This window comes from Triplophysa dalaica, chromosome 13 (genome assembly GCF_015846415.1).
Source record: "Triplophysa dalaica isolate WHDGS20190420 chromosome 13, ASM1584641v1, whole genome shotgun sequence".
NCBI lineage: Eukaryota > Metazoa > Chordata > Actinopteri > Cypriniformes > Nemacheilidae > Triplophysa > Triplophysa dalaica.
This window is the reverse complement of record NC_079554.1, coordinates 20,463,245-20,477,218: the sequence shown is the minus strand read 5'-3', so window position 1 is coordinate 20,477,218 and position 13,974 is coordinate 20,463,245. Positions and strand designations below refer to the sequence as shown.

Below are 13,974 nucleotides of genomic sequence, written 5' to 3'. Positions count from 1 at the left end.
AATATCTCCGAACATAGAAATGTGTACAGATTTGAAACAACTTGAGAGTTTGTGATGTATATACATGTAAGATGTTTTTCTTTGTTCGTTTATTTTGCATTTCCTGCACTCTGTTTCTTAAGCACCACAGACACGTCAGTGTATAGAATTACTAGACACACCAGTATTATCTGAAATAAAACCTGTTATTGACTCACTTCAGTCTGTCATGAAAACATCTGCTGGTGCGAGAAACAAAAAGCACATCAAGGCTTTAACGCATCAAAGACTGTATTGTGTTATCATGATCATAATCCTCACGCTCATTTTCTCTACCTATTAGACATGAAATAAGCATTTGTGTGATGTGACGAACTGGCTTTTTATGACTTTGAATGAACGTTTCAGCGATACAAATATCCCTCAACGGTGAAACCCGAGGGTTATAAAACAGTCCTGGAGGCCACAGTCTGCAAGTCTTCTGCAAATCTTCTGCCTTTGGCTCTATCATCGATCTGATTTTAAAACCAGAGGGTAAAATATTCACAATGCTCCTTTTGTCGCCGTTTACTTTCTTGCGCTTGGGCTTAAAGCCTTGTATAAAACTAGTAAGAAAACACAAAAGCACGCTTCCGTCTCCAAAATCGTATTAATTCGCCTTCAATGGGGCTTTCGGATGTCGTCTTTTGATGACGAGCGTGTCAGCATCGTGCAGCAGATAGAATCGGGACACATCAGTACAGTATGTCCTCTGCTTCTACAAGTCTTGTGTTTTCTATCAGTCGGTTCCTTTGTAGTGCCGTTCAATCATAAATCCAGTATTCTGGTTGAACACAAACAAATAGTCTGAGCTTTTGTGGACTTAATTATGGATCATTAGGGTCTGATGCACTGCATGGGTCTCTCTGGAGTGAGTCACGGCTATTGTGTGCGCCGTGATTTGGCCGAAATGTCAAATTAGGTCTTGTGTAGCCACCAAAGAAAAAGTGAAATGGCTACCAGGAAATAAAATGACCTTTGCTTAAATTGCTTGCTGCGTCCGCCCCGGCTACATGCGGTTTTATAAATCCTAATAAGTTGAGGCTTATTAGTTACGCTTTATTTGTTGTCCATCTGTATTCGACATCAGATCTTGTGCATGTGCATTATGATCACGACTGGTTTTGTAGTTTGTCCTGCGATATGAATCCATTGTGGTTTTCAAATAGCTGTCTTGATAGAAACAAACAGAAGATGATGATGATGATGATGATGATGATGATGATGATGAGGAAGTCAGCGATGCCATCGAAGAACCATTTCTTTCCTATATACGCTTTTTCCTCCGCAAAGATGGCATCGTGAACAGTTACTCTGAAAAAGTAATGAATTACTAGTTACAAATGACATATTCAATAGTGTTATTAGATTACTTTACAAATTCTTCTCTCCAAAAAGTATTTATTTACTTATTACTAATTACTTTCTATATCCTACATCACTCTTGATTAGAATTGATTCAAGGATAGACATGAAACGACTTATTAAATTCATTCACATAAATAATAAATAACTACATTAATTATTCTTATTAACTGACGAAAGTATACAAATGTGAGATGGTAAAGCATACATTTTAAAGTTAGACTTATAATTTTCATGTAATTTCCACTATTGAATATATAACACAGGATTTAGCTCAATAACATCAGATGTAACCGTAATTAAATCACAGAAGTAATCACTTACTTTACTTTTCAAGGGGAAAGTAGTTAAACTACAGATAGCAGGGGCCGTGTTTATGCTGTACGGTCGATTCAACATATGGATTATATTATTTTAGGATTATATTGTCTTTGCATGCATGCTCAGGAGAACATATTCTAAGATCTGAAAATGAACATGCATCACCTCGTAGTTTGGATAGAGCGAAAGCTTAGATAAACAGCTCCTGCAGAAGGGAACGACAGTCAAAACTTCACTTTTGAACCCTGATACGTTTCACCCCAGACATTACCGGAGGAATGTGCGGAATGGAGCCTGTTAAAGTTTTACTGCCGTCACTTTGACATTTTTAAGGCACTTTTGAAGTCGGGAAGGTTTTCTCTCTTTTTTTTTTAGGCAGATTTTTCACTTACGCTATCTTCCCCTTTGCACTCTATCCATCTGTTGGCAATCTCCAAGATTCTCTCTCTCTATTCACTCGATCATTCTGATTACATCCGAAGGGAAAGTTGCGAAAGTGTTGGGCAATCAACCTCTCCGATAAAAAAAAAGTCTGTCGTGTTTAGAATGGAAGAGGTGGGCTGGGAATCCATTATTGTGAGTGGAGTGCGACTGCTCCGTCGGTGAGTCCGATACCGGAGGAAAATTAGCTCGGTCCTCTCGGGCTCTGATGTATGAAGCACATCTGGGCCGCCTTCCATTGTTTTCAATTACAGCTTTAAGCACGGCCTCCCTCGTGCCGAGCGACACCAGCGCTGTGTTTTTCCGTGGCCCCCCTCCACTTCGACCAATTACACAGTGGACAGGTGTCGTGTAGCGCTAACAGATTGGCCCACACGCTTCTATCTATTTTTTCCCCGTGGTTCTGGAACGCTCGGCACAAGCTCCCCCGGCGCCGGTCACGACAACGATTTTTTTCTTCCTGCTGTCATGCGAGTGACTGTGAGACATGAGGGTGAGGGGTTCATCACGCAGTCAGTCGTGTCTAATGAAGGCTTTAGACCGGCTTCCACACCCGCGATTTTAAAAGGGATTTTGCATGTCATTATGGGAGGAAGCGGTGATCTTAAGTTATTCAAATGCAAGGCTTCATTTCGTGATATTACACCGATACTTGTTTTAAGTGCTCAGCCACGGTTAATGTTCTGAAGCACCTGACAGAATGTAAAAATAACCATGGTAATCTCTTGTCATTTTCAGACAACATAAAGCGCAAATTGCGGCGACGACCGATTTGGGGACGGGGCATCATTAGGAAGAAAAAGAGTTATAAAAAGGAAGAAGCGGAGGATGACGATGAGCCGGAGGAGGAAGAGGGGGCGGAAGACTCGGTCGCCATGGTGCAGGACGAGTCTTCCTGTGACACCATGGAGCCGGACAAACAGCCACTCCAGGCCAACGGACATGTCCTCTCCACGGAGGAGGAGAATTCCTGTGAACCCACGACTTCTCGAGATTCACCGGGCGAGGAGGAGGCAGACCGGGCTCTGTCACTTGGGGCTACCACCGGGGAGGGGTCAGCGGCCCCCATTCTTCAGGAGTGCGTGAATGGAAATGAGTCTATGGACAGCATTGACAGCGGTAAAGAAACTGAAGGAGGTGGAAAGGAGGTGACGGCAGGTTTGGGGTCTGTCATCGGAGGCCCGGTGGAGCATGAACCAGCGGAGCATGAAGAATCCTCCGGCCCAGAATGCAATGCAGAGGAAAACGAAACGCTAGAGGTGGAAACGATGTGTGATACAGACCATGAAAAAGAAGGTACGATGCATACCTGTAGAAAGCATAAATATGTTCATATACACACACACAAAGAGGATAAGACGACACTGGAAATTTTGGAGTGATATTATTGTTGTTATCCATGAATTTTCAAATGATCTGTTTAACAAGAAAGTTGAAAAGAAGAAAGCACTTCATTATTTTGATAGAGATGCTCAATTACAGTTATTTGCTTGCAGTCCATAATATATGGACTTTATATAGTTATATAGGTATATATAGTTTTAATTGTTGAATGTTGCGCTTAATTTTGGACTTCTGAGAGAAGTTGATTGTGTCAGCTCAAATTTGATTTGAAATTTGTACAAATATTGGTGTTTTCTCTTTATTATGCCAGGTGGTCGAATAAATGTGTTAAGCACTGTACATGCTATATGTTTTTACCGAGCGGCAACGTTCTCTCTCGTGAAACCACTTAAACTGCAATTCATTCACTGGCCGCTAGAGACAGAGTAGAACCTTGTTGAGCCCTTTGTTAAAATGGCCAACTGAATTGTAAAAACGCCTCTCAAAATGCTTGCTACCGATGCGGAAAACGCCGAAAATCGAACCCAGTCCAAATTTTATTATGACGAACGAAAATATCAGAGGCAGTGTGTAAATGTGATTGACACAACGTATGGTCGTATTTATTTTTTAACTTGCAAATTCCGGACTCAATGTGCAATGGCCTTAAGAATGTGGTGCAGACATTAATGCAGATTAAAATTAAGTGATTTCAGTGTTTTCATCTATGAATTGGCGAAGTCATGTGGTGCGACCTTGATTTATCTTAAAACTAAATCCTGTCCTTGACATGCTTAACATTTTATTACAAACGTTTAGTATTTAAAGTGTATTTATAGAAACAAAGTATTAGTTATTTAGTTTTGGTAAGTAATCTTCCATAATATTTAGTCTATAATTTAGATATTTTTTTCCTGATACTCTTATAACAGATTTATTTGTCAACTTCCCACAAGCGTACTCATGAAGTATATATTTCATTTTTAAATTCCCCTTTTTCTTTAACGAGACCTTTTTTAATTACTTTTCTTGAACAATTTCCACATTTGTGAGTAAGGTCACGCTTGAATAACTTTTACTTCATTAAAAGGCAAAATTAAATATTATTCTTATATTCCTAGTATTTAGTCAACTGTATGACAAGCCCATTTTAACATCAAACTTTGTATACGGTCCTCAGAACACCATCTGTTACAGCCATTTTTTCTACTGTGACTCAAACACACAAACACATCTCTCGTACATCCGGGACTGCACACATGATATCCTCAGGTGTTTGTGTGTTCACCTTTGACTTTCTTGCTTAATGTGACCGTGCTCATGTGCTAACAGGATCATCGAAAGAGAGGGAATGTGCTAAAGGTCCATCAGAAGAGCAACAGTCGCCCGACACGCTCGAGGAAGCTGCACAGATTCCTCCACCTCCTGCTCTCGTGGTTGACCACCAGCGGCTCAAGGTGAGAAGACAGCAGTTGCATTTGCACTCGAATTACAGAATACAATTGTTGTTTCCAATCTACGCTTTTGTCCAAAGCGACTGACATTGCATTATACTATACATTTGTGTCTAATAAATGCAATCCCTGGGGTCGAACCCATGACCTTGGCATTGTTAGCGTCACACTCTAACCACTGGAAGGCATAACTCGCAAAAGGCTGTTGTGGTCAAAATGTAAACATATTTGTAGATCCAGTTTGCATTTGTTTGGAAAAATATTGTTGTAGAAAGAGTTCATAAAACGGGTACAATAATATTAACACAATTTGTGTTCCAATCAAAGGCTCTATCCAGAAGTTTTGCTTTTGGCCGTGAGTTTGCATCACGATACGTTCCCAGATAAGATCCCAGAAGGGAAAATCACTCCAATCATTTAACTCATTTTAGATGGAGACTCATCAGTGTAGAGACTTCATCATCATCATCATCATTAGACAGTAAAGCTAAAGGCATTCTCTTCCAAAATCATTCATTTCCATTTAATTATTTGCTGTCAAGTTCATCAAATTAGGGCAGCAAGCATTGATTTCGTCTTCTCTCTTACATACGCATTTAAGCCTTTTCTCCACTCCGAAGTTTTGTTTTGTTTCACTTTACTCGCACTCTTTTTGAATGCTACCGTGCATTCTTATGAAATGTTATTATTTGATCAAAATAATATTATTATTTTATAGTCTGTTATTATTTAATCACCCTCATGTTGAACAAAAAGTGTATACAGGTCAAAATACAAAAAGCCAATATTTTTGAGCAATGTCTCCGTTTATTTGCGTCCATGTAGTGGAAGTCAATGAGGGCCAGTGATGTTTGGTTGCCACTTTCGTTAAAATTTCTGCTTTCGTGTTCTGCAGAAGGTAGAAAGTCATACAGGTTTGAAGGGACTAGAGTGTGAGTGAATAAAAGACGATTTATCATTTTTTGGTTGAACCATGCCTTTAATTTATGGCTTCATGTGCCGCACATCCCTTGCGAGTGACATATGTCGAAGGCTCACACTTTCAACGCAGCGAGTGTCAGTCGTGCTGAGTGTGCTTCTCGCTAACACCCAAGTGCCAACTTGTGACTGCAACATCTGAAGAGTCAAAGATGGAAAAAACAGCCTCTTTCAAATGACACGCCTCGCAGCCAATCAGTGTTAAAAAACACCCCAGACGACATCAATTGTCTCCACTGCTCGGTCTTCGGATGGCTGGTCCTTTCCGGCCCAGGGGCTGGAGAAAGCGATGGGGGGCGAAGGCCCCGTAGCACGGGTGGCACTAATCCTCCAGCTTATTTGTTCATTTAGCGAGAAAAGGCCGATATCTTTAAGGAACAGATCGCGAAGTGTCGGATGCTGTGAATAATTGCTTTTTCATCCCCGGCTTACGGAACAAATTGAATTGCCGTTGAAGTGGGGTGAGAGTTGCCGTTTAAGCGAGTATCTTCCTGGTTGGTGTGGCAAAATGCCCGACACATATTAGGAATGGAAAGTGGGCAGTTTTCATAACGCTTCATTCATATTCATTGACTGGAGATGTGCTCGTTACTATTGACATTTTTGCAGAGAGGCTCCAAAACACATCTAGAACCAAAAGCCGTCACAGAAAACCATGAGCTTCATCTTCTCTTGATGATTTTGAGCTTTTCAGGAATCCAGAATCACATCACCTGTCAGTGTTTGGATGCATAATAACAATGAATATAAAGACTGCAGAGCTAGAGACAGATTTGTGACTCAAGTTTGGAGATTTTGCGAGGTTGTGTTTTCTTCTTTAACCTGACCGCAGCTATTTCACACAGCGGACGGTTGTGTTAAATGTTTACTTACAAGCACACCTTTTATAGCACGCCAGCCTTCATGTGTGATGTCATGCTCACACGTTTTGTCATGAACATGTTTGTTTCATATTTATCCCACAATCAAAAGAAATAAAAACATTGCTTTGCTCATCGATAATTTAACTCTATTTTAAGATTCATGTTTAGATGCTTTAAAGCAACAACATAAATGAACGTTACTGCGCATCCACGCTTTTGTGGTCTAAACTTACCTTCCGGCAAGCAAAAACAAGCAAAAGAAATAACAAGTAAATAACATCAGCTAGCAAGTTAAAAATACGTCTAGACAATATAATTTTGGGTTACTAGAACAGTTGGCTAATCTTAAATTCAACAAATACACGACCCATTCATCAAATTAATTATTTAATAAAATGAATATAAAATTTGTTTTAATAATGCTGATTAAATACAATTATTATACAATTAAATATTAATATAAATGAATATGAAAATAAATTAAAAGCTACTAGGCAGACGGATCAACAAACGCCCGATGAAACGATCTATACATTGAGACTATTCATATTCTCTGATTCTTATTAGAATAATTATCACAATTAATTTAGTTTAATTGTCACATGGCCAATCAACAATTCTGAGATTGTGCAAGCGCTAGAGAAATAAGTAGTGATTTTACAAAATAACAATTAACAAATCTAATTAACAATTAAAAAAAACAATCTAAATAGAATATATATGTATGGACGTACATGCGTAGAAAAAAAAATCGGAATGAAATGAGAAATATGAAAAAAAAGATTGGACAGAATGTAAAATATTTTTAGTACTGTATGTACATATCATGACAGTGTTTGTTATGCAATAAGAGTTGGATGAGAATTACACCAAAACTAATAGTAAAACATCCAAAATCTTCTTCATTTTACATTTGTAAAATAAAATGGACGACTCACACAGCTCCATCTGGCATTTTACATTACCTTCCAAATGTCTGAACTCTGTTGTGAATGTCAGACTGTCTTTATAATTAATTCAGTTGAAATTTGATAATTAAATCTTTACATATTTATGTAGTTTCAGCTGTTTCTTTATCACAGAAGTCTGCGAATTGTAACCTCTTCTGCTTTCTTAGCAACACTGAATTAAAATGTGTGAAAATAGGAGAAAACGCACGACAACCCGTACCACATACTTTTCTAAGGTTGAGCGCTTGACAAACAAACGTTTTGCTCATAGCAAAACAGTCCGGATGTTTGTCAAATGTAAAAGCTACCCGTGTTTATATAATATGTGAGAAGACAAAGGAATAATGATGATGCTAATGAGACGTGGATGCCTTTGTTGATCCAGCCGTCACTTAAATTCTCAGAAATGGATCCGCAACCGCTACAAAGCATTGAAATAAACACGTCACATCAGATTGGACGTATCTGTGCTTTCCTGCTGCTGTCAATGGAGATAAGAGAAAACAAAGACTGATTCTAATTGGTCGCAGAAGGCCACCTCGTTTCAGAACAAGAGCTTTGACAGGTTGAAATTTAGACTGCACTTGACGTGATTCAATTTGGCAGCTCGCACCTTCAGTCTGTATCTTAAACTTTTCCACTTTTTCTCTTAGTAGCTAATGCAGCAGGACTTTTGGTGATGCATGTCACACATTAAGACCAAAGGGCTCTTGGATCTTTGACCATCGATTTTATGTCGAATGTGTCAGTGCTGAACCGCCGGACTGATGAACCAACGACCGAAAGCATTTCTTATAAACGGCAGCACGCAAACGCTTAACCACAGTGATGCTTTTAGTGTTTTAGTTTGTATTTTACACAGGTGTGCACATTACGGTTGGTTTTGACATTGAGTGTTGTTGTCAGTCATTTTTTTGCGTTGATCACAACTTTCTAAATGGTGTTTTAAGACCTGCTTTGGATTATTTAATGCAATGTTTTAACTCTAGTATTTAATGACCACTTTAATTTCTCTGGGATTGGATTATGATCAGATGAGTGTATTATTTGCTTATTTTTGAGCTGGTGTACACAAGAGATGCCATTAAAATGTTTCTGTCCACAGTCCTGATAAATCTGGTCTGTATAGTGACATCAAAAGCATCTCCACAGTCTCTTTAACTATTAAATTATTCCACAATTACTCTTGAGAACACACAGTGTTGTATTTTGTTAAGTGTGAAGTTACTTTACGGACTTCTGTTATTTTTCTCTTCTTGTAAAAGTTAGAAAGCAACATATGGCAGCCTGCTTTGACATTTTTCTCACAAATATTATTCGCACAGAACAACAGTTTTAGTTTTCACGCTTGGTTTTGCATATTGCAACTTACTGACCTTTCGTGTATGTGTGTGGGCCGGTGAAGCATCAATTTGCAAAGCAACTCCTGACATTTTGTACTCCCTTAAACCGGACGTATCTGACTGCGGGTATTATGTAAAGAAAATGTAAAATACTGGTTTTTAAAATGTTGACTCTTCGCATCTTAGCACACATGGGGTCTGACACACTGAGTCATGGTTCTTGTGTGAAATGCTCAAGTTCAAATCCCGCTGTTATGATTTTCATGGACTATTTTACACATTAAGAAACAAGTTTATGTAAACTTTATAGTTAGTATTCTGTCTGTAAACAGCTTCTGAATGATGTCGTAATCTCATAATACCCAAATTACGGCGATTAATCATCAGTCACTAATACCAGCTGCAAGTGATGGTCTTTGATTATGTTGAGCTGGAGGTTGTTTTTATTTACGTCGCTTATTCTTAAATTTACCTTCATTGTCCTCCAGCGGTTCTTAACAAAGACTTTGTGTTGTTTTGATTTATCTCCGGGGCTGTCATCTGGTGTCCACAGGGGATGAGTTTTCTCATTAAATGTCTCCCCGTAACCAAACACGAGGCCTCAATTACAGCCGTCCATCAGTAATTTGCGCACGCTGCCGTGTGTCTGAATGCTCTTTGTTCGACCCGACTCGAACCTTATCAGTGGCCGGCACTGTTTATGTTGACTCCACCCGCACAAACCTAAAGGCAGGTGGAGTAATAAGTAACATGTCATGAATTGAATGGACGTCCGAGATCTTTAAAGAGTAAATACTTGCATTCTGATGCCGTGAATCAAACGGAAGGTAATTATGATTTGCTTTAATTAGCCGTCGCTGTGATCTTAATTGCTTTTGAAGATGCCTGACCTCCTCTTCCCGCGTGGACGTGTCGGGGGGATCAATGTTGTCACTGTGGTTTTGTTTGCAGGTGTGCGTATAGTCAGAATATTTCCTGGAGGTTAATGTTAATCATTTATTTGCCTTTTCTGGTTCAGGCCCATCTGAAATGGGGCAATTCCAGCGTTATGGACATGACATTTTGCGTTATGGACGTGACATAAATAGGGTCAGAGAGTGGTTACGGTTGTATTGAACCATCTGTTTATATTTTACTGAACCCTTGTTGATAGAGTCGAAACATCAAAAAATGTCAGTTTATGAAAATTAATTATATTTAAAAAAGGGAAATAAACATCCGTTATGGATGTGAAAAAAAAGGACGTGGTTTTTAGGAGACGACAAACTTTGTAGGGTTTCAGTGAAATAAAATGCACAATCCTGATGCAATTATACCCAATGAATGGAGAGGAAATGTCTCTTTATAGAACATAAAATAGTTACTTTATTTTAATTTTCATGTGTCCATTTATGAGCAATATGAAGCGTTATGGATGTGACAATCCTCAAAATGTCACCTTCCAGACTATGAAAAATCATGCATTAAAAATAAAACCGATGTTTTCAAATTTTTTGAGATCTCTCAGATGGATATTTGAACCACCAAATGTTAAAATCTGTGCTGTTACCACAGTAAAAACCGCTGGAAAAAATGTTTTTCGTGGTAAGGTTGACATTTTCACAGAATATCCGAATGTCGTTAAAGGAGTTAGGGTGACACTTTAGAATAAGGTTGAATTGGTTAATATTGAGTTAGCTAACATGAACTAACAATGAACAGTACTTCTACAGCATTTATAATCTTAGTTCATGTGCATTTCACCATTTAATAATACAATTTGAAATTCAAACGTTGTAATTTAACATAGTCAATGCACCATAACATTAATGATTGTATTGAAATGAACTAACATTAACAAAGATTAATAAATGCTGAAAAAGTGTTTTGTGTTATTGTTAGTTCCTGTAGCTTAATGCATATGCAAATGCAACCTTAATGTAAAATGTTTCTGGGCTTTTTAGTCAGACTTTTAATCAAGTACTGTAAATATAAGATGTTTACTTGCGAAAAAGCTGCTTTCCACATTATTATAAGACATATGTAGGCCTTTATGCTGTACTTATGCATGCATAGAAATGAAAACCAATTAATTGTTTTTGTTGTGTTCATTTTGCAAGAAACAAATTAATGTGAAGGTTATCTACTTATCTTTTAGTCCTCAAGCTGATATTTCTTACCTGATACCTTGTAAATCATTATTACAGACCATTTTGCAAAATGTAAACAACAGAAGTTCATGTTTCTTTTATTTTTTTAAACTACTCAAACAATATAACGTAATTCAAAGAAAACATTTGGAATTTAATTAACTTTTTTATAAAACTAAAAATCTTTTACACTTAATGAAATATGTGAAAGTGAAGTAAAAACAAAAGAACGGAAACAGGAAGTGCTTGTAGAATGGTCTGTAAGCTTATTGTTGCAAACTGGGGTAAAGTAAGAAAACCGAAATATTTTATGTAATTACTTTACATTTGTTTAAATTTATATAGAATAATGACCTTTCGTTACATCACCCTAAACGATGTTGTTTTCATTATATGGTATAATATGTCATCTTGTAAACAAGCAAAATGATTATTATAAAACGGTCAGTTCTGGTCCTTGATTCTGATTGGCTGAGCGACTTCTAAACCGTTATAAAATACCCTGATATTATATAACCGCTAGGGGGTTTTAGGCACTCCGCTTCTCGTCTGTAACCCACTGCTTGTTGGGGCTTATAGCTTTATTATTATCCCTGCCTGAAGCGTTCTGTCGTTTGATATCGGTCACAAAGTAGTCTCAGCAAATTAGAATTAAACAGCTTCACACAAATGTAAATGTATCACTACTAATATCAAAGTTATTGAGTGCAGCTGTAACCCGTCAGAGGAGACCTGGCCCTCCCGGCTGAGACTGGTTTCTCCCGAGGTTTTTTCTCCATTTATTCATCATTGAAGTTTGGTTCCTCGCCACTGCGCCGTGTTGGCTTGCTCACTGCGAGACTGCTTATATTAGAGGAGCTCAGGGCTCTGAAATTTCCAATAACATTGACTTATTAGAATGGTCTTACTCTTTCTATAATACCATCATGTACTGTATTATATTCAACCTTCTTCTTGCTCTTTGTTTGTGTCGTTTTTCTTCCTATAATGCTGGATTGAAGCAATACAACAGTGTAAAAAGCACTACATTAATAAATTTGAATTGAATTGAAGCGAATCTTGACATTGCTGATAAACATCAGTTTTAAAACATCATTGTATATGAACAAACACCACATCTGAAAAGCATTCCCAACATTTGCAAACGATGCATTTGGTCCGTAGACATCATTGTAAACGTACAGACCTGAGATGTCTGAGCACAGTTTCAAGTTGAATATTTGGTGGAGAACTGATGTAAATGTGTAGATTGTGGTTCTATTTATAGCACGGTTTGGATTTCTTCACCTGTCGCCTGGATGAGCTGGATTTGGCACCTGTGAAGTCGCCTCCACACCTGCCGCCCGCACCGCATTAGCTGTCAGATCTTATTTCCTTCTCTGCATGTGTGTAGCTGTGTCTCTAGAAACTAAAACAATGTCATTAACCTTCGAATGAAGCCTCTTCACCACTGCTCCGAACGGCGGACTCATTTTCCAGCAGAGCCACAAAACACGTGAGGCATGTTCACCGGCGGCCAAAATGTTATTTGCTAGCAGGTGCTGGTCAGAAGCGAATAAAAATGAGACTTTCTGTTGTAACCCTCGCAAAAAAACCTAATGCTTGTGGGTTTAATGTTCAAGTCATTACCTTCCCTTCAAATGCTCTTTAACAAAAATAGTCCATTAAAGTCTAGGAGCTTTTCTTTTCCAAAAAAGATTACGTGAGTCTTATCTTTCCTGCCATTAACAAGTGAAATGCTAATAGCCATCTACTCTAAGAGCATTAGGAGCGCATTGGCAAATCTGCCAACATGGGATAGAAACATCCAGAACATCATCACACTGTTCTTACAATCAGCTGTATCTGTGTGTGCAGAATAAACTGAACCCAATGTCTGTGTTTTTTAGGAGCTGTTGGAGCTGGTGGTTTCGAGAGGTGCTGGTTTCAGTGTGGATCAACTGGAGAGACTTTATTCTGTGCTCAGTCAGTGTATTTACCAGCACCGCGGAGACTACGACAAGAGCCGCCTGATCGAGGTCCAGTGATCTCACACACACACACACACACACACAGATCAATATAATGTTCAGTGACATTAGATGTTAGAAATGAGGTTTGTTCATCACACTTTCTGTGAAGATTGTGTTGTTTCTGAGACTAGAAAATCTCTTTCAAACCACAAAATATAGAGTTAAAAGTTGAAAAAGAAAATGTACTTTTGTTAATCTTGGTTTCATGTCTGTCCACCTCTCTGTCTGTATGTATGTCTGTCTGTCTTTCTATGTATCTACAGTATCTGTTTATCCGTCTATGTATCTCTCTGTCTTAAAATCTTTCTTTCTTTTCCAAAATTTGGAACATAATTGGTTTATGCTGTTATTTATAACATTTTCTGTCTGTCTGTCTGTCTGTCTGTCCATCTGTCTGTCCATCTGTCTGTCCGTCTGTCTGTCCGTCCCTCCATCCGTCTGTCTGTCTAACATTGGTACGTCTGTCTTCCTGTCTGTCTGTCTACCTCTTTGTCTGTCTACATGTATTTCTGCCTACCTGCCTGTCTGTCTGTCTACCTACCTCTCTGTCTGACTACCTGTCTGTCTGACTACCTCTCTGTCTGACTACCTCTCTGTCTGACTACGTGTCTGTCTGTCTGTCTACCTCTCTGTCTGACTACCTGCCTGTCTGTCTGTCTGACTACCTCTCTGTCTGACTACCTCTCTGTCTGACTACGTGTCTGTCTGTCTGTCTGTCTACCTCTCTGTCTGACTACCTGCCTGTCTGTCTGTCTGACTACCTCTCTGTCTGACTAC

General features: G+C 38.6%; 1 protein-coding gene across 2 annotated transcripts in view; it reads left to right on the top strand.

The window, feature by feature from the left end:
* Positions 1 to 13,974, top strand: part of atad2b (ATPase family AAA domain containing 2B) — a 61,510-nt gene that overhangs the window by 42,823 nt on the left and 4,713 nt on the right. For both annotated transcript variants that reach the window (XM_056763731.1, XM_056763729.1), the window contains exons 25-27: positions 2,884 to 3,441; positions 4,801 to 4,925; positions 13,075 to 13,203. In XM_056763731.1, the coding sequence (XP_056619709.1) occupies positions 2,884 to 3,441; positions 4,801 to 4,925; positions 13,075 to 13,203 (812 nt within the window). The remainder of the gene's footprint in view (positions 1 to 2,883; positions 3,442 to 4,800; positions 4,926 to 13,074; positions 13,204 to 13,974) is intronic.